A 21,827-nucleotide genomic window follows, 5' to 3' on the forward strand; every position below is an offset into this window, starting at 1 on the left:
AGAAGGCTGAGGAAGGAGGACTAGGTGAACACATGAGTTTTGAGCTCAGCCTGGATAAAACAGGGAGATCTCATCTCAAAAACAAACAAACAACAACAATAATAAAACCCAGAAGGGCACCAGTGTCTACTAATTCTAGCTACTAAGAAGGCTGAGATCTGAGGACCATGGTTTGAAGACAGCCCAGACAAGAATAGTCTATTAGACTCTTATCTCAAATTAGCCACAAAAAGTTGGAAGTAAAGCTATGGCTCAAGTAGTCTTGAGCACTGGCTTGAGCAAAAAGGGCTCAGGGATAGCACCCAGGCTATCCGAGTTCAAGCCTCAATATTGGTACAAAAACAAAGAACAAAACAAAAACACACAAAGCTAGTGCTTGTGGCTCACACCTGTAATCTTTACTCAGGAAGGTGAGATCTGCAGGGTCAGGCTGAAAAACTGAAAAGACTCCATCTCCAATTAACCATCAAAAAGCAGGCTAGAGGCATGGCTCAGGTAGTAGAGTGCCAGCTGAGCAAGCAACCCACACAAGTGCAAGATCCTGAGTTCAAACTAGAGTATTGTCTAAATAAATAAATAGATATGAACAAAACAAAGGCCAAAAAAGGTACCAAGCATTCCTTGGAAGCATGGCTGGTGCCTAGATTTCGCACATGGATGTGTTCATCAGCCTGGTATATGCTATTCAACAGAGGGAAGGAATATATTGAACCTAGTAAGTGCTTGCAGAATTACTGAGGGCTAACAAAGGCAAAGATTCCCACTGGCTACTGACAGGGAACTGCCTGAGTTCAAACCTCAATACTGCTTTAAAAAAATTATCACAATGGAAGTGGTGCTGTATCTCAAGTGGTAGAGCGCTCGCCTTGAGCTGAAGAGCTGAGGGACAAGCGCCCAGGCCCAGAGTTCACGCCCCACAACCGCCAAAAAAAAAAAAAAATTATCACTTTGCAGAAAGTAAACCTTAATCTCAAAGTACTATGTGCTAATTACTTTTCAAGGTGCTGTCAGCTACCTCCTAAAAGTAAGTACATTTTGCTTTGATACGAAATATCTGCATTTTCTTGAGGTATAATCTTAATATGCACTTTGTCTTCATATCACATTCTCACAGCTGTTTTACCCAGTGTCTTCCATTAGCGCCAGCGTGATTCGAGAGAGGACTCGATTCTGAGTATGAGAACCAGTCATGGCTTCATTCTGAAAATCACCAGAAGATTTCAATTAGAGGTTGACTCTACAGCTCCCAATTATTTCTGATTCCTCTGATGTATGTATGTATATATCTATTTCTATAGATACAGATTTTTTTTTTTTTGTCAATTGTGGGGCCTTAACTCTGGGCCTATAGATTTTTTTTTTGTCAGTTGTGGGGCCTTAACTCTGGGCCTAGGTGCTGTCCTCAGCTCTTCAGCTCAAGGCTAGCACCCTACTACTTGAGCCACAGCGCCACTTCAGCTTGTTCTGCTTATGTGGTGCTGGGGAATCAAAGCCAGGGCCTTATGCATACAAGATGAGCACTCTACCACTGAGCCATCTTCCCAGCCCCTCTGCTGTATATTTTAAGTGTTTTAAGTGAGAGGCTGGAAAAATAATCACTTCAAAATGGTGAATTACAAAAGCCTGAAACATAAAGTGAACTCCATTTTCTGCCTCAACTGTCTCTATCATGTGTGTACTGGAACCAGCATCAAGACTTTATGATGAAAATGAAGACAAATATACATGGAATCAGAAATACCACTATAAAATAATCACATTTGCTAGTCAAAGTTAAATGTATAGTTGAGATGGATACTAAGGTAATTTGGGATCAAGAACAGTTGTTACCTCAATTGCATAGAAAAGCTTTTCTAACCCCAAACTTTGTAATCACAGTAATATACACTAACATGCAAAACATGTGTGACAGAATCATGGGATCAAACAATATCCATTAGGAAACCTAAAATACTGCCCAAGTGCACTAGCTACCAAATATCTTAATTTGTATCCTAAAATTTACATTGAAAGTGAGGGCTTTGCTGCCTCTTAAGGGAGCATATTATATCTTTGGTCAGCTCTAATTATTCTTTGAATCTTTATGTTGAATATTGAATGATCATCTCAAATACTGTAATATCATCCTTTAAAAAAGTATTTTTTGAGAACATAAAGTTGGTTTGGGGGAAGAGAAGAAGTTAATGAAATTTCTGTTTTCAGGTCTTCTATTGAAAACTACATACATTTTCATTCTGGCCCATCTACATCTTGCTAAGGGAATCACTGGAGAAAATTCTTTAAGGAAAATATAAAAGTGAATCCTCAAGGACAATCAGTACATGAGCTTTCAATATGTTTTCATCAGTGTTATTCTGTGGTTATCTAGATCAGAACACAAGCATTAATTTCACTCATTTCATAATTTTAATACCCTTAGTCAGGACATAAATTGGCTGTAACTATCTATACAAACAGACCTCAAGAAAGAGACCTCAATCAGAAATGGTTTTGTTGTTGTTGTTTTTTGGTCAGTCACAGATCTTGAACTCTGGGCCTGGGCACTGTCCTTGAGCTCTTCAACTTAAGGCAAGCACTCTACCACTTTAGTCACAGTGCCACTTTGGTTTTCTGGTGGTTAATTGGAGATAAGAGTCTAGAGTCTCATGGACTTTCCTGCCAGGCTGGATTTGAACCGCAATCCTCAGATCTCAGCCTCCTGAGTAGCTAGATTAGAGGCAAGAGCCACAGGTGCCCGGCAGGAATTCTGGTTTTAGGGCTTTATTCTTCCTTCCTTTCCAGGTAAGTAAATGCATCTTAGATTAACTGTTTCTAGTTCTGTTCCTAGGAACAGAACTTAATAAAGGTAGAATGTCAACTTTGTGATTTGAAAAAGGCCTGTGGTTCACCTCTCTGGGTTTGGGATTCCTGTAAATGAGCTCCATCACCTATTATTAAGCCACACTTAGGGAATCCCCTGTGTACAGATAGATCTGCTAAAAAGATAATGGCTTCTATCTGGCATTCTTAAGCCATACTGGTTCTTTCTTCCAACTGCTATGGTCTTTCACTCCTCTACTGAGTTGGAGAGAGGAAGAGACACAAATGACAGCTCATACTCTGCTGTGTGTAGGCTGACTTCACTGTGCTAGCAGGCTGGGCATGCTTCCTGCTATCCTTTATCATTCTAAGGGAATCTTTTTTTGCAAAGAGGCCTCAGAAGAACCTAAGGGTGGTGCTGAGACACCACCCTGGAGGCATGACAATTGCTCACTGAATGTTTTAATGGGTCAGTGAACACAGGAGCAGAGGAAGCTTTGCTGCATATGGATAGAGACTTGGCCTATAAGAGTACATACAGGTTTTCTCCCATCTGTGTCCCTTATTTACATTTACAATTCCCCATCCAGCTACCAATGCTGCTTGATACAGGTAAAGAAATCTTAGAACAGGGCTGGGAAGGTGGCTCAGTGGTAGAGAGCTTGCCTTGCATGCCAGAGGCCCTGGGTTCCATTCCTCAGCACCACATAAGCAAAAAGAAAAAAAGCTGGAAGTGGTGCTGTAGCTCAGGTGGTAGAGCGCTAGCCTTGAGCTGAAGAGCTGAGGGATAGTGCCCAGGCCCAGAGTTCAAGCCCCACAACCGGACGCAAAAAAAAAAAAAACAAAAACAAAAAAAAAAGAAATCTTAGAACAGACATAGGAATGTAGTTATTAGAAATTTATTATTATGGGCTGGGAAGGTGGCTCAGTGGTAGAGCGCTTGCCTTGCATGCATGAGGCCCTGGGTTCGATTCCTCAGCACCACATAAGCAAAAAGAAAAAAGCCAGAAGTGGCGCTGTGGCTCAAGTGGTAGAGTGCTAGCCTTGAGCTGAAAAGCTGAGGGACAGCACCCAGGCCCAGAGTTCAGGCCCCACGACCGGACCCAAAAAGAAAAAAAAAAAAAAGAAATTTACTTATTAGAAATGTCTTTATTAGTTATTAGAAATTTATTAGAAATGTCTTTTTTAGTCTAAGCAGGTTTTTTTTTGTTGCTGTTGTTTTTTGTTTTGCCAGTCTTGGGGCTTGAACTCAAGGCCTGAGCACTGTCCCTAAGCTTCTTTTGCTCATGGCTAGCACTCTACCACTTGGGCCATAGTGGCACTTCCAGTTTTTTCTGTTTATGTGGTACTGAGGAATTCAAGCACTCTACCACTAAGTCACATTTTCAGCCCCTCTAAGTAGTTTTTTAAGACTTTTTTTTTTAATACACTATTCTGGTTACTGGGTTTCCCCACATTTTCTTATTTTTGTGAATATTTTTTTTTTGCGGGGGGGGGGGGGGGGGGGGGAGTCCGGTCATGGGGCCTGAACTCTGGGCCTGGGCACTGTTCCTCAGCTCTTCAGCTCAAGGCTAGCACTCTACCACTTGAGCCACATTGCCACTTCCAGCTTTTTTCTTTTTGCTTATGTGGTGGTGAGTAATCGAACCCAGGGCCTCATGCATGCAAGGCAAGCACTCTACCACTGAGCCACCTTCCCAGCCCCATTTTTGTGAATAATTTTAAAGAGGGTCTTTTAGGAAAGCATATATTATACTATAACAGAAGCAGCTGTACTGCTTTGGAAAGATGTCTACAATATATCATTAAGTGGAAAAAATTCCCATAAATTAATAAACTCATTAAGATAACCTTTTTTCATGTGTGAATGTACATATATTTAGGGAAGAATCCACAAAAACCTTAGCAACTACATTTAGACAATGGATTTGTAGAGCTGAAGTGGGAAAGGGACTTTTAAAATTTAGTTTGCAACCTATTTAAATAACTTTTATTATGAGCACAAATGACTTTTCCTGAAAGAGAGAGTGAGCAAGAGAGAAGTCTAGTAAAAATTTAAAATGGCTAACCTCTAATAACCGCTTCTCCCAATGGTTGAGTTCTGTACCCATACCACCTTGATTTTCAAGTTCCATTCCTTCCAGAACTGGACAATTAAAATGTTTTCGTGCTTCATCCTAAGAATCAGAAAAAAAAAAAAAAATCAACCCCACAAAAGTACTGTAAGATAATGGTAAGCTTTAATATGGCTATAATAAAGTAGATATTAAAGAATTACTTTGGCAAAAAATTAGTATAATTAAATATTTAGATGCTGTGAGATATATCTTTGCTAGGAAATTTTTATTTCCCTCTGAAGATTTTGAATAAGTCACTTTTTTGGAGGCGGGAGAGTATGCTTGTTCTGGGGCATGGATGCTGTCCCTGAGCTTTTTCGATCAAGGCTAACATTCTACCACTTTAGCCATAGCTCCATTTCTGTTTTTGATGGTTAACTGGAGATAAGAGTTTCATGGGCTCTTCTGTCCAGGCTGGCTTCAAACTGCAATCATCAGAGCTCAGTCTCCTGAGTAGCTAGTTACAGGAGTGAGCCACCGGCACCAGGCATAAATCACATACATATTTAAAAAGGTAGACTATTATGACTGCCTCTAGCAATTTTTATAGCAATACATTTATAATTTTTTACTTTATTATAAGTAATAGTCTGTACTGTATACCTTTGGAGAACCATTTGATCAATGTATACAATGAAGAATAATAAAACCAAACTAATATATCTATTACTTCAGACTTTTTTTTTGTCGGTCGTGGGGCCTGAACTCTGGGCCTGGGCGCCATCCCTGAGCTCTTCAGCTCAAGGTTAGCATTCTACCACTTGAGACACAGTGCCACTTCTGGCTTTTTCTGCTTATGTGGTACTGAGGAATTGAACCCAGGGCTTCATGCATGCAAGGCAAGCACTCTTACCACTGAGCCACCTTCCCAGCCCCATACTTCAGACTTTTTTTCCACTGAGAAAATTTAAAATGTACTTTAGCAATTTTGAAATGTAAAATATAAAAGTAACTATATTCACTAGGCTATGCAATAGATTGCCTTAAAAAGAAAATACCAAGCCGAGTGCCTGTGGCTCATACCTATAATCATAGCTACTCAGGAGGTTGAGCTCCAAGGATCACAGTTCAAAGCCAGCCTGGGCAGGAAAGTCCATGAAACTCTTATCTCGAATAAACCAATAGAAAAACAGAAGACTTGAGCTGAAGAGCTGAGGGACAGTGCCCAGGCCCAGAGTTCAAGCCCCACAACCAACCAAAAAAAAAAAAGAAAGCAGCGGGCGCTGGTGGCTCACGTCTGTAATCCTAGCTATTCAGGAGGCTGAGATCTGAGGCTCACGATTCAAAGCCAGCCCTGGCAAGAAAATCTATGAAACTCTTATCTTTAATAAACCACCAGGAAGTGGCGCTGTAGCTCCAGTGGTAGCATGCTAGCCTTGAGCTGAATGAAGAGCTGAGGGACAGCGCTCAGGCCCAGAGTTCAAGCCCCATGACCTACAAAAAAAAAAGAAAGAAAGAAAAAGAAAACACCAGAGTTATTCCTCCTGACAAACTCTGTACTCTTCTAGCATTATTTCGTCATTCCTTTCCTGATCATCATTCTGTACTATTTCTATGCATTTCACATGTTAATAAGAACATCAAGTATTTGTCTTTCCACACATGGCTTACTTCACTTAGCATAATGTTCTCTGATTCCACTCATGATGTCAGGAATGACACAATTCCCCTGCTTTTTAAGGCTGAATAGTATTTTGTTGAATATATATGCCACATTTTCTTTATCCATCCATTTGATTCCCTAATGTTTGAGTTGTGCTGCCAGGAACATGCAGTGCAGACATCTCTTTGACAAACCAATTTCAAACATTTGGTCTAAAGGCCCAGAAGTAGGTTTGCTGGGTAACATGACAATTCTAAAAACTAAAAAATTTTTTGAGGAAATTCCATACTGTCTGTACTAATTTACATTTCCACTAATAGTGTACAAAGGCTTTTTTTTCTTTTCTCTAGCTCCTTTGTGACTCCTCTGTTTTGTCTGTTTTCCTCTTTTGTGTGTGTGTGTGTGTGTGTGTGTGTGTGTGTGTATACTGAGTTTTGAACTCAGAGTCTTGAGCCTTCTAGGCAAGTGCTTTACCACTAAGCTTTGCTTCAGCTCTTCTGACATTTTGGTAATAGCCATTCTGACAGGTGTGAAATGATCTCATTATAGTTTATAGTTCCTTAATGACTAATAATATTGAACACATATATATGTACATATATACATATATATGTGTTGGCCATTTGTATGTCTTCCTTTCTTAGGCTCCTAGCCCAATCTTGTTATGTGCTCCAGGCTGGCCTTGGACTTGAGCTCTTCCTGCTTCTGCTAGGATTAAAAGCATATGCCACCATATCCAAATTCTTGTCCAATTTTTAAAATTCAGGTTTTGGTTTTCTTGTTATTAAGTTCAGATCCTTATACATTTTGGATATTAACTCCCTCATCAGACATTGGGCTGCAAAAATTTTACTTCAGTCCATAGGTTGTCTTGACACACTGCTGACTTTCTTTTGGTATATAGAAACTTTAACTTTTCCATTTTAATGTTATTTACAATTTAAAAAATAGTTATCAAGCTGAGAACTGTAATCCTAATAATTCAGAAGGCTGAGATCTGAGGATCATGGTTTGAAGCCAGCCTAGGAAGGAAAGTCTGTGACTCATCTCCAATTAGCTTCTAAAAAGCAGTCAGTTTAACTGTGGCCCCAGTGGTGGAGCACTAGCATTGAAGGAAAAAAAAAAAAAAAGCTCAGAGATAGTGCCCAGGCCCTGAGTTCAAAGCCCAGGACCTGCAGAAACAAAAACAAACAACAACAAAACCCACAAAGTTCACTTAAGCATTTCAGGTGTGTCAGGCTGTTTGGTAGTATTTAGAAACCTTGTAGCAATGGTGGTTTTCAGTAATTGCAACAAGACTGAATTTATGTATCCATTGTCTTCAAGACTGCTGAAATCTGGCCATAATTTTCCCAAATAACTATGCCTCCTTATGTCACAAGGCCCAACTTGCTCAGATTCACCTCAATTTCAGTACCTTTTGCGACAGCACCAAAAATTATATACTGTAGAGATGAGGGGTTCTTTTTATACTAGCAGGCAAAGGTGGTTTCGGTTCAGGATATATTATACAAGTCTTCTTGACATGAATACCATTGGTCTAATAAATCTTTCATATTGAGGTGCTTTTTCAGAAAGCCATCTCCAACTTAACAAGACTTAAGTAATCATTCTCATCCATGCTGCCTTTTTTTTAAAAAAGAGGAGTAAGCAGTGCTGGGGCTTGATACCAGGACCACCTGCTTGCTCAGGTGGTAATCTATCAGTTGAGTCACACATCTTGATGCTTATTTTTCTGTCCATCGGGCTTTGAACAACTGTAATCTTTTGGATCTCAGCCTTCTGAGTAGCTAGGATTACAAGAGTGATCCAACAGTACATTCTTAAACAATAATGACTAATAAAGCAAGAACAATAACGAAGGAAGATGGTTTATGAGACATGAAGCAGTTAGTAATACTTACAACAACACGGGGTGTTACTAGAAGATACACAGTGTGGCGAACTACTTTATTATCTCGAACATTCCATAATCTCTCCACTTTTCGAACTACTTTATCACTCCACTGATACAATCCAAGACTGAAATTGCAGAATAAAAAGACAGTTATTTCTAGCTGGATGCCAGTGGCTCACGCCTGTAATCCTAGCTACTCAGGAGGTTGAGATCTGAGGAATGTGGTTTAAAGCCAGCCTGGGCAACAAAGTCCATGAGACTCTTACCTCCAATTTTTTTTTGTGTGTGTGTGAAAATACTGTACAGAGGGGTTACAATTACATGGGCAAGATAATGAGTACATTTCTTATCAAGCATTGTAGCCTCCTCCTTTGTTTCCCCTTCCCATCCCTTTCCATCCTCCCCCACCCCCGTCCCCCCTAAACCTCCCCGCCCCCCCCAAACCAAAGTTGTAAAGTTCGTTTTCGACACAATTACTTGTACATCTCATTGTTGCAATGGGTCCACCTGTATCCCTATTTAAACGATTTGTTTTTCCCCTTCCCCTCCACAAATTATACCAACATCAAATACAGTGAAAGCAGGGGTTATACTGTGGGGGAGGGACATACAAAGCAACAAAGAAATAATCTTATAAATGTGTTAGAAACAATTGCATGAAAGAAAAAAAACATTTGAATACATATCTTAGGGCTCATTTCCCTACTTATCTGGCCTTTTCTGCTTGACTCAGACATATACTAGATATTGCAAATAAGGGAAACCATGGGACCTATGTTTCTTTGGGCCTGGCTTACTTCACTTAATAGAATTTTTTCTAAGCCTTTCCATTTCCTAACAAATGGGGCAATGTCATTCTTTCTGATGGAGGCATAGAATTCCATTGTGTATATATACCACATTTTCTTGATCCATTCATCTACTGAGGGGCACCTGGGTTGGTTCCATATCTTAGCTGTAGTAAATTATGCTGCAATAAACATAGTCATGCTGGTAGCTTTAGTGTGGTCTTGTTTGTAAACATTTGGGTAAATGCCCAAAAGTGGGATTGCTGGGTCATAGGGGAGCTCTATGTGGAGTCTTTTGAGGAACCTCCATACTGCTTTCCAAAGTTCTTACCTCCAATTTAATACCAACCGCCCCCCCCCAAAAAAAAACAAACAAACAAAAAAAAACCCCCAGAAGTGGAGCTATGACTCAAGTTGTATGTAGAATGCTAGACTTGAGCGTGAAAGATCAGGGACAGTGCCCAGGCCCAGGCACAAAAACAAAACAAAAGTTATTTTTGTAAAGTCACTACTACTTTAAATGTGAAAGTGAACATGAATATCAATGAGACTGAATTATGGGAGAGTTTATTGTGTGCTCCATTCATATAAAGTACTTGATAAGAATTTTCAAACTTCATCTCTGTAATAGCCTTATGGGATTATAAGCACTATTTGGAGATAGGCAGAAGCTTAGTGACATAAAGCAATTTGCTCAAGTTCACATAGCTAATTCTGGGCTAAGATGACAATGAAGCAATTGCTTGCTCTTTTTTTTTTTTTTCTTTTTGTGGTGCTGAGGTTGAACCAGGACCTTGCACATGCTACATATGCACTCTACCATTGAATTACATCCCTAGCCCTCAACTGCTTCCTTTTGACATATCACAATGAAACCCTTTATTTTGAGCAATTTTTATACACTGATTTTTTTTAAAAGGCTAAATAAAATTTCATTCATAGGAATGTTGAGGGCTGAAAATATAATTCAGATCATCAGCATGTAGATTCAAAAGAGGTAAGAAATACTTAAGGCTTAGCTCTGATGCTCGCCAATTTAAAGACTCAAAGATGAGAAGGCTCCAACAAAGGGTACGAAAATAGATAAGCTGGAAGGTGAAAGACAGTAGTATGAAATCAAATGTAGTAAATATTCCTAGAGGACAGAAAAGTCTAATATGGTGTGGACTACACTGAAAACTGTTCATGAGATTGAGAATACAATGCCTTTGCTGTCTATCTTCCCCAACCAGAACACTAGTCTGCCAAGTCCCAGACTTATAAAACAAAAAAGCAGGGCTGGGAACATGGCTTAGTGGTAGTCACCTAGCATGCATGAAGCCCTGCATTTGATTCCTTAGTACCACTTACACAGAAAAAGCCAGAAGTAGAGCCATGGCTCAAGTGGCTAGCCCTAAGCAAAAGAAGCTCAGGGACAGCACCCAGGCCCTTAGTTTAAGCCCCAGGACTGGCAGGGGGAAAAAAAAATAGCATGGCTGATGTGGCTTAATGGTAGAGTGCTTACCTAGCATGCATGAAGCCCTGGGTTCAATTTCTCAGTACCACATAAACAGAAAAAGCCAGAAGTGGCACTGTAGCTCAAGTGGTAGGGTGCTAGACTTGAGCTGAAGACCTCAGGGACAATGCCCAGGCCCAGAGTTCAAGCCCCATGACCGACAAAAAAAAAAGCAAAACTAAGCAAATCCAGAGATACTTCCAAGAATACAAGGACATTGCACAATGGCATTTTTCATCCTGATTTAGTGACAAAGAATTTATTTAATAACTGTGCTATGAAAAAGACTAAGAAACAAGATTAAAATCCCTATTTAATGCCATTTACAAAAATAAATTCCCAAAAGATGTCAGGAAAAATGACAGGGGAAGATCTCTGAAACTTCCTCCATGAGAACAATGAGAAAACTAGCCAAATTAGCCAAGTCATTTTCTCAGGAATTTGAAAATAAAGTTTTCAACCATTTAGGAAGCATTTATTTATGAAAAGTAGAGCAGAAGAATCTCATCAAGACCAGCAAATTGGACTGGAAAGGTGGCTCAGTGGTAGAGTGCTTGCCTTGCATGCAGGAGGCCCTGGGTTCAATTCCTCAGCACCACATAAGCAGAAAAAGCTGGAAGTGGCGCTGTGGCTCAAGTGGTAGAGTGCTAGCCTTGAGCTGAAGAGCTGAGGGACAGTGCCCAGGCCCAGAGTTCAGGCCCCACGACCAACAAAAAAAAAAAAAAAGATCAGCAAATTGTGTCCCCATGCCATCTCTCCAATTTCATGGCAATTTGGAAAACTGACAACTTAACAAATTAAAACTAACACACTCCACAACTTAACCCGGCAACCACTGGAGATTAAGAAACAATCTAATACATCCAACTGGTCCTGCACAAGAAGCACTATTTAGATTGAAGGACACAAAAAGGTAAAAGCTAAGCAATAAAAAGATATACTATTTAAAGCCAGGTGTGGTAGTTTATACCTGCAATTCTACCACTTAGAAGGCAAAGAATCAAAAATTCAAGGCCAGTCTAGGCTACAAAGCCAGACCTTATCTCAAAAACAACCAAAGATGCAGTCTGTGGCTCACACCTGTAATCCAAGCTATTTAACAAGCTGAAACCTGAAGGATTGAGTTTTAAAGTTAGCCCAGGTAGAAGTCTTTGAAATTCCAACCCCAATAGCCAGCAAAATAATGGACTGAAGACATGGCTCAAGTAGGAGAGTACCAGCTGATCAACAAGTCAAGTGAGGTTCTGAGGCCCTGAATTTAAGCTCTTGGGGGCAGTATATACATACATAAAGGCTGGGAAGGTGGCTCAGTGGTAGAGCGCTTGCCTTGCATACATGAGGCCCTGGGTTAGATTCCTCAACACTACATAAGCAAAAAGAAAAGCGTCAGAAGTGGCGCTGTGGCTCAAGTGGTAGAGCGCTAGCCTTGAGCTGAAGAGCTGAGGGATAGCGCCCAGGCCCAGAGTTCAGGCCCCACTTCTGGACCCCAAAAACAAAACAAAACAAAACAAAAAAACAAATACATACAAACATACACACACACACATGCATGTGTTATATTCTGTAACTAGTACTCAAAGTAGGAACGTAAGTGGCTATACTAACAAGATAAAATAGACTTCTAACACAACTGTTATTACAAAGAAAAAGAGTTCATAATAATAAAATTCAAATAGCTGTAAGAATTAATGTATCTTACAAAAATAATCCCAAAATACAGAAATAAAAAATAAATTTGGAGCCAGGTGCTGGTGACTCATGCTTATAATCCTAGCTACCCAGAAGGCTGTGATTTGAGGATCATGGTTCAAAACCAGCTCGGGCAGGAAAAGTCCATGAGACTCTTATCTCCAATAAACCACCAGAAAACTGGAAGTGGTGCTGTGGCTCAAGTTGTAGAGTGCTCACCTTGAGCTGAAGAGCTAAGGGACAATGCCCAGGCCCAGAATTCAAGCCTGACATCAACCAAAAAAAAAAAATCGGGGGGGGGGGGGGGTGGGAATTAGGGGAGAGGGAAAGTGGGAGGAGGTAACAATGTACTCACTACCTTACATACGTAACTGTAATCCTTCTGCATATCACCTTGACAATAAAGTTAAATTTAAATAATAAATAGGGGCTGGGAATGTGGCTTAGTGGTAGAGTGCTTGCCTAGCATGCATGAGGCCCTGAATTCAATTCTTCAGTATCACATAAACAGAAAAAGCCAGAAGTGGAGCAGTGACTCAAGTTGTAGAGAGTGCTAGCCTTGAGCAAAAGAAGCCCAAGGACATTGTCCAGGCCCTGAGTTCAAGCCCCAGGACTGGCAAAATAAATAAACAAATAAAATTAAAAAAAATAAATTCAGGTGACACTATCCAAAAAGAAGTGTACTTGTTACCTGATTTATAATTTCTTTGTACATCACCCTTACAATAATAATAAAATCTAAAAAGCTCATAGAATTCACAAAATTTATAGACCATGATAATAACAATTTGCCTTGTGAAGGTTAAAATGTGTTTGTGACTTTAAGGATCACTCTACTCCACAATATCGTGAAATATGTGAAATTTATGTAATTACCTAATCTCAATAAAAAGGGTTAAAAATAAATTCTGAATGGATTAAAGCTCTGAATAAAATCAAAAGTCAAATAGTAATTTACAAAAAAAATGGTAAAGACTTTTATAGGTTCAGGAATATATATAATCTTTTTTTTTTTTTTTTTGGGTCAGTCGTGGGGGCTGAACTCTGGGCCTGGGCACTGTCCCTCAGCTCTTCAGCTCAAGGCTAGCGCCCTACCACTTAAGCCACAGCACCACTTCCAGCTTTTTTCTGCTTATGTGATGCTCAGGAATTGAACCCAGGGCCATGCATGCGAGGTAAGCACTCTACTACTGAGCCACCTTCCCAGCCCAGGATATATATAATCTTAATAAAGGAAAATAGATGAATTTAATGAAATAAAAATTTTATGTTTCTGGGGCTGGGAAGGTGGCTCAGTGGTACAGTGCTTGCCTTGCATGCATGAGGCCCTGGGTTCGATTCCTCAGCACCACATAAGCAGAAAGAAAAAAAAAAAGCCGGGAGTGGCGCTGTGGCTCAAGTGGTAGAGTGCTAGCCTTGAGCTGAAGAGCTGAGGGACAGCGCCCAGGCCCAGAGTTCAGGCCCCACGACCGGAGCCCCCCCCAAAAAATTTATGTTTCTATATAGCAAAAAATGATCAATGAAGTAAAAAGATCACTTGTTGGAAGAAATATATGCAACAAACATGAAACAAGAGTATCTCTATCATTGTCTTGCCCATGTAATTGTAACCCCTCTGTATAGTATTTTCACAATAAAAAACAAATAAAAATTAAAAATGTAAAATAAAATAAAATAACAAAAGTATCTCTAATTTGTAAAGAACACATACCAAGTAAATAAAAAAGTAAACTAAACTAGCCGGGTGTCAGTGGCTCAAGCCTGTAATCCTAGCTACTCAGGAGGCTGAAATCTGAGGATCGAGGTTCAAAGCCAGCCCCGGCAGAAATTCTGTGACAATCTTATCTCCACTCGGAAAACTGGAAGTAGCACTGTGGCTCAAGTGGTAGAACCCTCATCTTGAGCTGAAGAGCTGAGGGACAGCTCCCAGGCCCAGAGTTCAAGCCCACACCAAAAAAAAAAAAAAAAAGATAAAAGATTAGCCAAAGAGGGGCTGGGAAGGTGGCTCAGTGGTAGAGCGCTTGCCTTGCATGCATGAGGCCCTGGGTTCGATTCCTCAGCACCACATAAGCAAAAAGAAAAAAGCCGGAAGTGGCACTATGGCTCAAGTGGTAGAGTGCTAGCCTTGAGCTGAATAGCTGAAGGACAGTGCCCAGGCCCAGAGTTCAGGCCCCACGACCAGACCTCAAAAAAAAGATTAGCCAAAGAAAATGGGCTGGGTGCCAGTGGCTCACCCCTATAATCCTAGCTAATCAGGAGGCTGAGATCTGAGGATCACAGTTTGAAGCCAGCCCAGGCCGGAAAGTACGAAACTCTTATCTCTAATTAATCACCAGAAAACCAGAAGTGGTGCAAGTGGTAGAGCACTGGCCTTGAGCTGAAGAGCTCAGGGACAGTGCACAGAGTTCAAGATCCACAACCAACAACAAAAAAGTACAAGAATAAGAATGAAATAGAAAATACCTGTAATTAAAAGGTGGGAGCCCATCTGCAAATCTTGATGTTAGAGGGTTTCCATTTTGATCATGGTAGAATGCAAACAGCCCAGCAGAGAAACCCTGTAAGAAGTTCAAAACACCTTGTGAACACATGAAATCTGACTACATAGACTATACAGGTGCTACCACAGGAAGGCACCATGCCAATACTTCCCCAGGGTTTCTCATACATGGCATATAGATGAACAATTGAGTTGTTAAAGTCTTGAATTCTAACTACTCAGTTTAGATATTTTAATGGGTTTGTCCAAAATGCCTTATATATTGTGAAAATATTAGAACCAATATTGTACTATAATGATACTTGCAGGCAATCTTGAGTTTTAAAACCATGTACAATGAAGTACCCTAAGTGTTATGTTTTTACTTCTTCTGTCTACTTTTAGGTTATTTTAGCATTCTTCCCTCAGGTATCATTTCTGAATGCTGCATCAAAGAGTTGGAATGGTGAAAGCAGTACATTAAATTTCACAACCAAGTCCAGAACATTATTAATTTTTTTTGGGGGGGGTGGTCAGGTTATGGGGCCTGAACTCTGGGCCTGGGCGCTGTCCCTCAGCTCTTCAGCTCAAGGCTAGCACTCTACCACTTGAGCCATAGTGCCACTTCCGGCTTTTTTTTTTCTGCTTATGTGGTGCTGAGGAATCAAACCCAGGGCCTCAGGAATGCAAGGCAAACACTCTACCACTGAGCCACATTCCCAGCCCCCCAGAACATTATTAAAATAAAATAGATAAGGCCAGGGATGGTGGCTCAAGCCTGTAATCCCAGCGACTATGGAGGTTTAAAAGAAGAAAAAAAGAAGCTGTGCTTGGGCAGCTCAAGCCTGTAATCCTAGCTACCCAGGAGGCTGAGATCAGAGGATCAAAGTTCAAAGCCCTTCTAGGCAGGAAAGTCTGTGAGACTCATCTTCAATTAACTGGAAAGTGGAAGTGGCACTGTGGCTCAAGTGGTAGAATGCCTGCCTTGAGCTGAAGAGCTCAGGAACAACGCCCAAGCCAGAGTTCAAGCCCCAGGATCAACAAAAGGAGAAGGAGGAGGGGTGGATAAGGGGGAGGGGGAAGAGGAGTAGGAGAAGCAGGAGGAGGAGGGGAAGGAGGAGGCAAAAAAAGGGTTAGGAGTGTGGCTCAAGTTGCCTGCTCAAGAGTGCCTGCCTAGCAATTATGAAGCCCTGAGTTCAAACCACAAAAAAAAAGAAGCAAAATGTTCTAGGTTGTAATCAAATATTTATCACAACCACCTAATGGATCAATCTCTTTTTTATATAAAATAATGCTTTTTTTTTCTTTTTTTCTGCTTATGTGGTGCTGAGGAATTGAACCCAGGGCCTCATGAATGCAAGGCAAGCGCTCTACCACTGAGCCACCTTCCCAGCCCCAATGCTTTATTTTTTAAAATTTTCTTGTAAAGATGCTGTACAGAGAGGTTACAGTTCCATCAGTAAGGTAATGAGTACATTTCTTTTCTTTTTTTTTTGGGGGGGGGGGGGTCCGGTCATGGGGCCTGAACCCTGAACTCTGGGCCTGGGCGCTGTCCCTCAGCTCTTCAGCTCCAGGCTAGCTCTCTACCACTTGAGCCATAGTGCCACTTCCGGCTTTTTTTCTTTTTGCTTATGTGGTGCTGAGGAATCGAACCCAGGGCCTCAGGCATGCAAGGCAAGCGCTCTACCACTGAGCCACCTTCCCAGGCCGAGTACATTTCTTGATGGACATTGTTACCCCTTCCTATTTCTCCCACTATCCTTCCCTACCTCCCCACCCCACCCGCCAAACTTGTAAGGTTCATTTCCAACATAGTGTCTTGTGAGTATCATTGTTGCAATGAGTCATCCTGTGTCCTTGTTTCAGCATTTTGTTAGTCCCCTTCCCCTCCCCAAATTAGATAAATGAATATACAAGATGATCAAATTATTTCTTTGAAAATTTTTTTCTTCTCAACTGTGGCTTCTGTGTGATCAAAGTTTGCAAAATGAGTAGTGTAGTCCAGATTATTCTTTTGTCTCTTTGTGTTTTCTTCTCTTTTTAACTCATTATGATGAGGAATTTAAAGAGCTTAAAATAACATGCACTGAGGGGCTGGGAAGGTGGCTCAGTGGTAGAGTGCTTGTCTTTCATACATGAGGCCCTGGGTTCGATTCCTCAGCACCACATAACCAAAAAGAATAAAAGCCGGAAGTGGTGCTATGGCTCAAGTGGTAGAGCACTAGCCTTGAGCTGAAGAGCTGAGGGACAGCACCCAGGTCCAGAGTTCAGGCCCCACGACCAGACCCAAAAAATAAATAAATAAAATAACATGCACTGAAGTCATGCAAAGCTTAACTTGCCTCATCCTTTGTAATACTACAAATGCAGATTTTTTTTTTTCAGCTTAGCATGTTGAAATTTTTTCTAAGCATGTGCTCCCATTTCAGACAGAGGGCATCTACGTAGTCAAAGTACCACAAACACTGTGATGGACACCTGTGAATATGACTTCACAAGGAACAGCTGTATTTACAGATATTTGATTGTGTGTCTGTGCATGCACTCACACACAGATACCAGAGTTTGAACTCAGGGTGCTGTCCTGAGCTTTTATGTTCAAGTCTAGCACTCTACCTTTCGAGCTACAGCTCCACTTCCAGCTTTATGAGTGTTTAATTGGAGATCAAATCTCAAGGATTTTCCAGCCTAGGCTGGCTTCAAATTACAATCCAGATCTCAGCATCCTGAGTAGCTACGATTATAAGTATGAACCACCAGTGCCTGGCTCTAGGTATCTAATTTTTATAATGACAGTTTTTGAGGCTTAAGCTAATATTTAAAGTATGAGATATTTAAGCTTTGAAAGTAATTAAAATGTGTAAGTTTAAAAACTAAAAACTAGAAAAAGTATGATGAAATTAATGTCCTCTAGGGGAATTGAAGACATTAATTTCATTATATTTTTTCTTTTTCCTCACTTGTGCTAGGCAGGAGTTGTACCACTGAGCTACACCAAGCCTGGCCCGCTCCTTCTTCTTTTTTTTTTGGCCAGTCCTGGGGACTAAACTCCAGGCCTGGGCACTGTTCTTCAGCTTCTTTTGCTCAAGGCTAGTACTCTACTACTTGAGCCACAGTGCCACTTCTGGCTTTTCCTGTTTATGTGGTATTGAGGATTGAACCCAAGGTTTCATGCATGCTAGGCAAGCACTCTACCACAAAGCCACATTCCCAGCACACACACACACACACACACAACTTTTTTTTTTTTTTTTAAGGATAAGAACACTGGACAGAGATGTTCCAGAAACCCTATTGTTTCATCCCTTCTTTTCCCCTCCCCAGAGGGAACCACTACCCTGAGGTCAATGTGCCTAAATCTCATACCAGCCCTACAATAGACACCTCCTCCCTCCAAAAAGGTGCATTTTGCCTGGTGTCAGTGGCTCATGCCTATAATTCCAGGAGACTGAGGTTTGAGGATCAAGGTTCGAAACCAGTCCAAGCAGGAAAAGTTCATGAGATTCACATCTCCAATAAACTACTCAGAAAAGTCCAGAAGTAGCACTGTGGCTCCAGTGGTAGAACACTAGCCTTGAGCAGAAGAAGCTTAGAGACAGCACCCAGTCCTGAGTTCAAACCCCAAGACTGGCAAAAAACAAACAAACAAAAATACATTTTATATATACACCAAACATGATGCCATTTTTATACATTGGCTAAATTTCCAAAATGATATTAGAACTTATTTTTTTTATTTATTTTTATTTTTGGGGGGGACCGGTCGTGGGGCCTGAACTCTGGGCCTGGGCACTCACTGTCCCTCAGCTCTTCAGCTCAAGGCTAGCGCTCTACCACTTGAGCCACAGCGCCCCTTCTGGCTTTTTTCTTTTTGCTTATGTGGTGCTGAGAATCAAACCCAGGGCCTCGTGCATGCAAGGCAAGCGCTCTACCACTGAGCCATCTTCCCAGCCCTAGAACTTAATTTTTTTAAACCTTAAAAAGAAGCAAATTTAGTTGGGACCCAGTGGCTCACACCTGTAATCCTAGCTACTCAAGAAGTGAGATCTGAGGATAGAGGTTCAAAGCCAGCCCAGGCAGGAAAAGTCCATGAGACTCTTATCTCCAATAAACCACTCAGAAAACCGGAAGTGGAAGTATGGCTCAAGTGGTAGAGTGCTCGCCTTGATCTGAAAAGCTGAGGGACAGCGCCCAGGCCCAGAGTTCAAGCCCCACAACTAGCAAAAAAAAAAAAAAAAAGCAAACTTTTTGATGAACTTGAAAATAACATTAAGTGAAATAAACTGGCTATAAAACCACATGCCCCGGGGTTGGGAAGGTGGTTCAGTGGTAAAGTGCTTGCCTTGCATGCATGAGGCCCTGGGTTCGATTTCTCAGCACCACATAAGCAGAAAAAGCTAGAAGAGGCACTGTGGCTCAAGTGGTAGAGTACTAGCCTTGAGCTGAAGAACTGAGGGACAGCGCCCAGGCCCAGAGTTCAAGCCCAACGACCAACAAAAACAAAAACTAAATTAAAATTAACAAGTTCAACTTGCTGCTTATGTGCATGCATGCATGTGTGCACGTGCAATTATGTGTATGTGTGTTTGTATGCCAATCCTAGGGCTTGAATTCAGGCCTGAATGCTGTTTCTGTGCTTTTTTGCTCAATGCTAGCACTCTACCACTTCCAGTTTTTTGGTAGTTAATTTACAGATTTTCCTGCCAGGGCTGGCTTTGAACTATAATCCTGAGATTTCAGCCTCTGAGTAGCTAGGATTATAGGCGTGAGCCACAGGTACTAGACTAGTAATATTTTAAAATTTCAAAAAAAATTTAACTTCCACATGCATCTAATGAAAGTTCAACATTTTGGACATGAGGGAAAAGGAATGAGAGTTTCTGAATCAATTAGTATATATAAGTTGTAGAAAGCCCAAACAGGACAAGAAGACTTTCATAAACACTGTGTGTAAGAGATAAGTAAGAGCCTAGATGGCCCCAAAATTACCATTCTAATGTGAGTGAAATTACTAAGCTTTTATCTTAAGAGGGCTTACTCATTCTCTAAAAAATCCTCCTTATCTAATTATAAATTATATTAGATAGTAGAATTCAACCTACCCACTCACTACTGTAGTCATTAAAAATTCTCATTGAGAGAGGTTTACTGAATCTAATAATTCATGTAATTTTAACACTAGAATCATGTATGAAAACCAGAGCACAGTGAGAGAGACATGAAGAAGGACATTTACCAGAGCATGAATAATCTCGTGTTTCACAGTAGACAGCATCCCAACAAACTCCTGAGGCTGGGTAGAGATCATATTTGGACACAGGTTAGCATATCCTGCTATTGGCCTGTTAAAACAGACGTTGAATTTTTTAAATTATGTTCTAGAACAATATTTATTATATTTACTAGCCGACACTTCTCTATCAAAAACTGTTCAAGGACAGAAGATGCTTTGCTTAGTATCAAATGTCACTCTGTAGCTTTTACTATCTGTCTGTGTGTATATGTGCACACGCGCACGTGCACGTGCGCTTCTGCTGGTCCTAGAACTTGAACTCTAACACAGTCTATTACCAACAGGGCCTAGGCACTGTCCCTGAGTTCTCTTGCTAAAGGCTAGAAGTCCCATTTCTGGCTTTTTGTTGATTAATTGGAGATAAAAGAGTCTCATGGACTTTTCAGCCCCAACTGGCTTCAAACTGCAATCCTAAGATCTCAGCCTCCTAAGTAGCTATTACAGACATGAACTCAGCACTATTTGGTTTTTATAGTGTTTATTTTTGAAATAGTCTCAGTTAATAAGCCTACTCCAGCCTGAGCTGTGATCCTCCTACTTGTGCTTCCCCATGTTACTGTGGATAACAGGAATTTCTCACCATTGGTTGAAATAGTCTTACCAACTTCTTTTTGCCTGGGCTGGCCTTAATTTTTATTCCCCATCTCTGCTTCAAATAGCTAAGATTCCAAACCATCCTATTCAGCGTGTGTGTGTGTGTGTGTGTGTGTGTGTGTGTGTGTGTTGGGTATGTGCACATGTGTATGTGTTTTACAGGATCCTATATTTTTCTACAAAGTATGTATCACATTGTAAAATCATATATTTTATTTCCAAGTATGAGGTTAGTACACAATGTCTATTTTGTTCATCTACTCTGCTGACAATCTATTGCATAATCAAACAACCATGAAGTAAATTCATGAAGTACGCCAGTTTTGAAAAAAGATTTTCTCTAAAAGCTTCAACATTCCTCTCAGAAGAAACCAAAATCCCTAGATGTGAATAGATGTGAGTAACTTCATATTCACTTCATATTCACTGGCACAAAGAAAATTTATTCTTTTTTTTTTTTTTGCCCTTGAACTCAGGACCTGGGCACTGTCCCTGAGCTTCTTTTGTTCAGGGCTAGCACTCTACTACTTGAGCCACAGCACCACTTCTGGCTTTTTCTGATGAGGAATTGAACTCAGGGCTTCATGCATGCAAGGTAAGCACTCTACTACATTACCAGCCCAGAAAAGTTAGTCTTTTAGGTACTCACTCAAATCACTAACCACAAAAGTGCGAAAATAAACAAAGCAGGGCAGTGAAGCTGCAGCATATCTTCCTTGTGGGGTTCCATCTGTGTGCTATCTGCATAGGTTCTCTTATCAGCAGACAATTAGATACATTGGGTACTTTGAGCATTATTAGTTATCATCAGTATTATAAAAAGCTGAAATGGGATTAATGAGCAATATGGGAGTTTATATCCTTCTCCTCACCCCTCAGGGAAGTTAATCACATGCTAATACAGAAAGTTCCAGCTTTTTTTTTTTTTCCTTTTGCCAGTCCTGGGGCCTGAACTCAGGGCTTAGGCACTGACCTTAAGTTTCTTTTTGTTCAAGGCTAACATTCTACAACTTGAGCAATAGCACCACTTCCAGCTTTTTCTGTCTATGTGGTACTAAGGAATCGAACCCAGG

The 21,827-nt window shown here is 40.7% G+C and overlaps 1 protein-coding gene across 1 annotated transcript in view; it reads right to left on the reverse strand.

Moving 5' to 3' along the window:
• Positions 1–21,827, reverse strand: part of Lmln (leishmanolysin like peptidase) — a 57,373-nt gene that overhangs the window by 17,159 nt on the left and 18,387 nt on the right. The window contains exons 7-11 of the mRNA XM_042669080.1: positions 20,104–20,209; positions 14,852–14,946; positions 8,424–8,541; positions 4,869–4,976; positions 1,124–1,200 (exon numbers count right to left, since the gene is read on the reverse strand). Coding sequence (XP_042525014.1) covers positions 1,124–1,200; positions 4,869–4,976; positions 8,424–8,541; positions 14,852–14,946; positions 20,104–20,209 — 504 coding nt within the window. The remainder of the gene's footprint in view (positions 1–1,123; positions 1,201–4,868; positions 4,977–8,423; positions 8,542–14,851; positions 14,947–20,103; positions 20,210–21,827) is intronic.

Source organism: Dipodomys spectabilis, unplaced genomic scaffold, assembly GCF_019054845.1.
Source record: "Dipodomys spectabilis isolate Male_0828 unplaced genomic scaffold, ASM1905484v1 ptg000017l, whole genome shotgun sequence".
NCBI classification, from domain to species: domain Eukaryota; kingdom Metazoa; phylum Chordata; class Mammalia; order Rodentia; family Heteromyidae; genus Dipodomys; species Dipodomys spectabilis.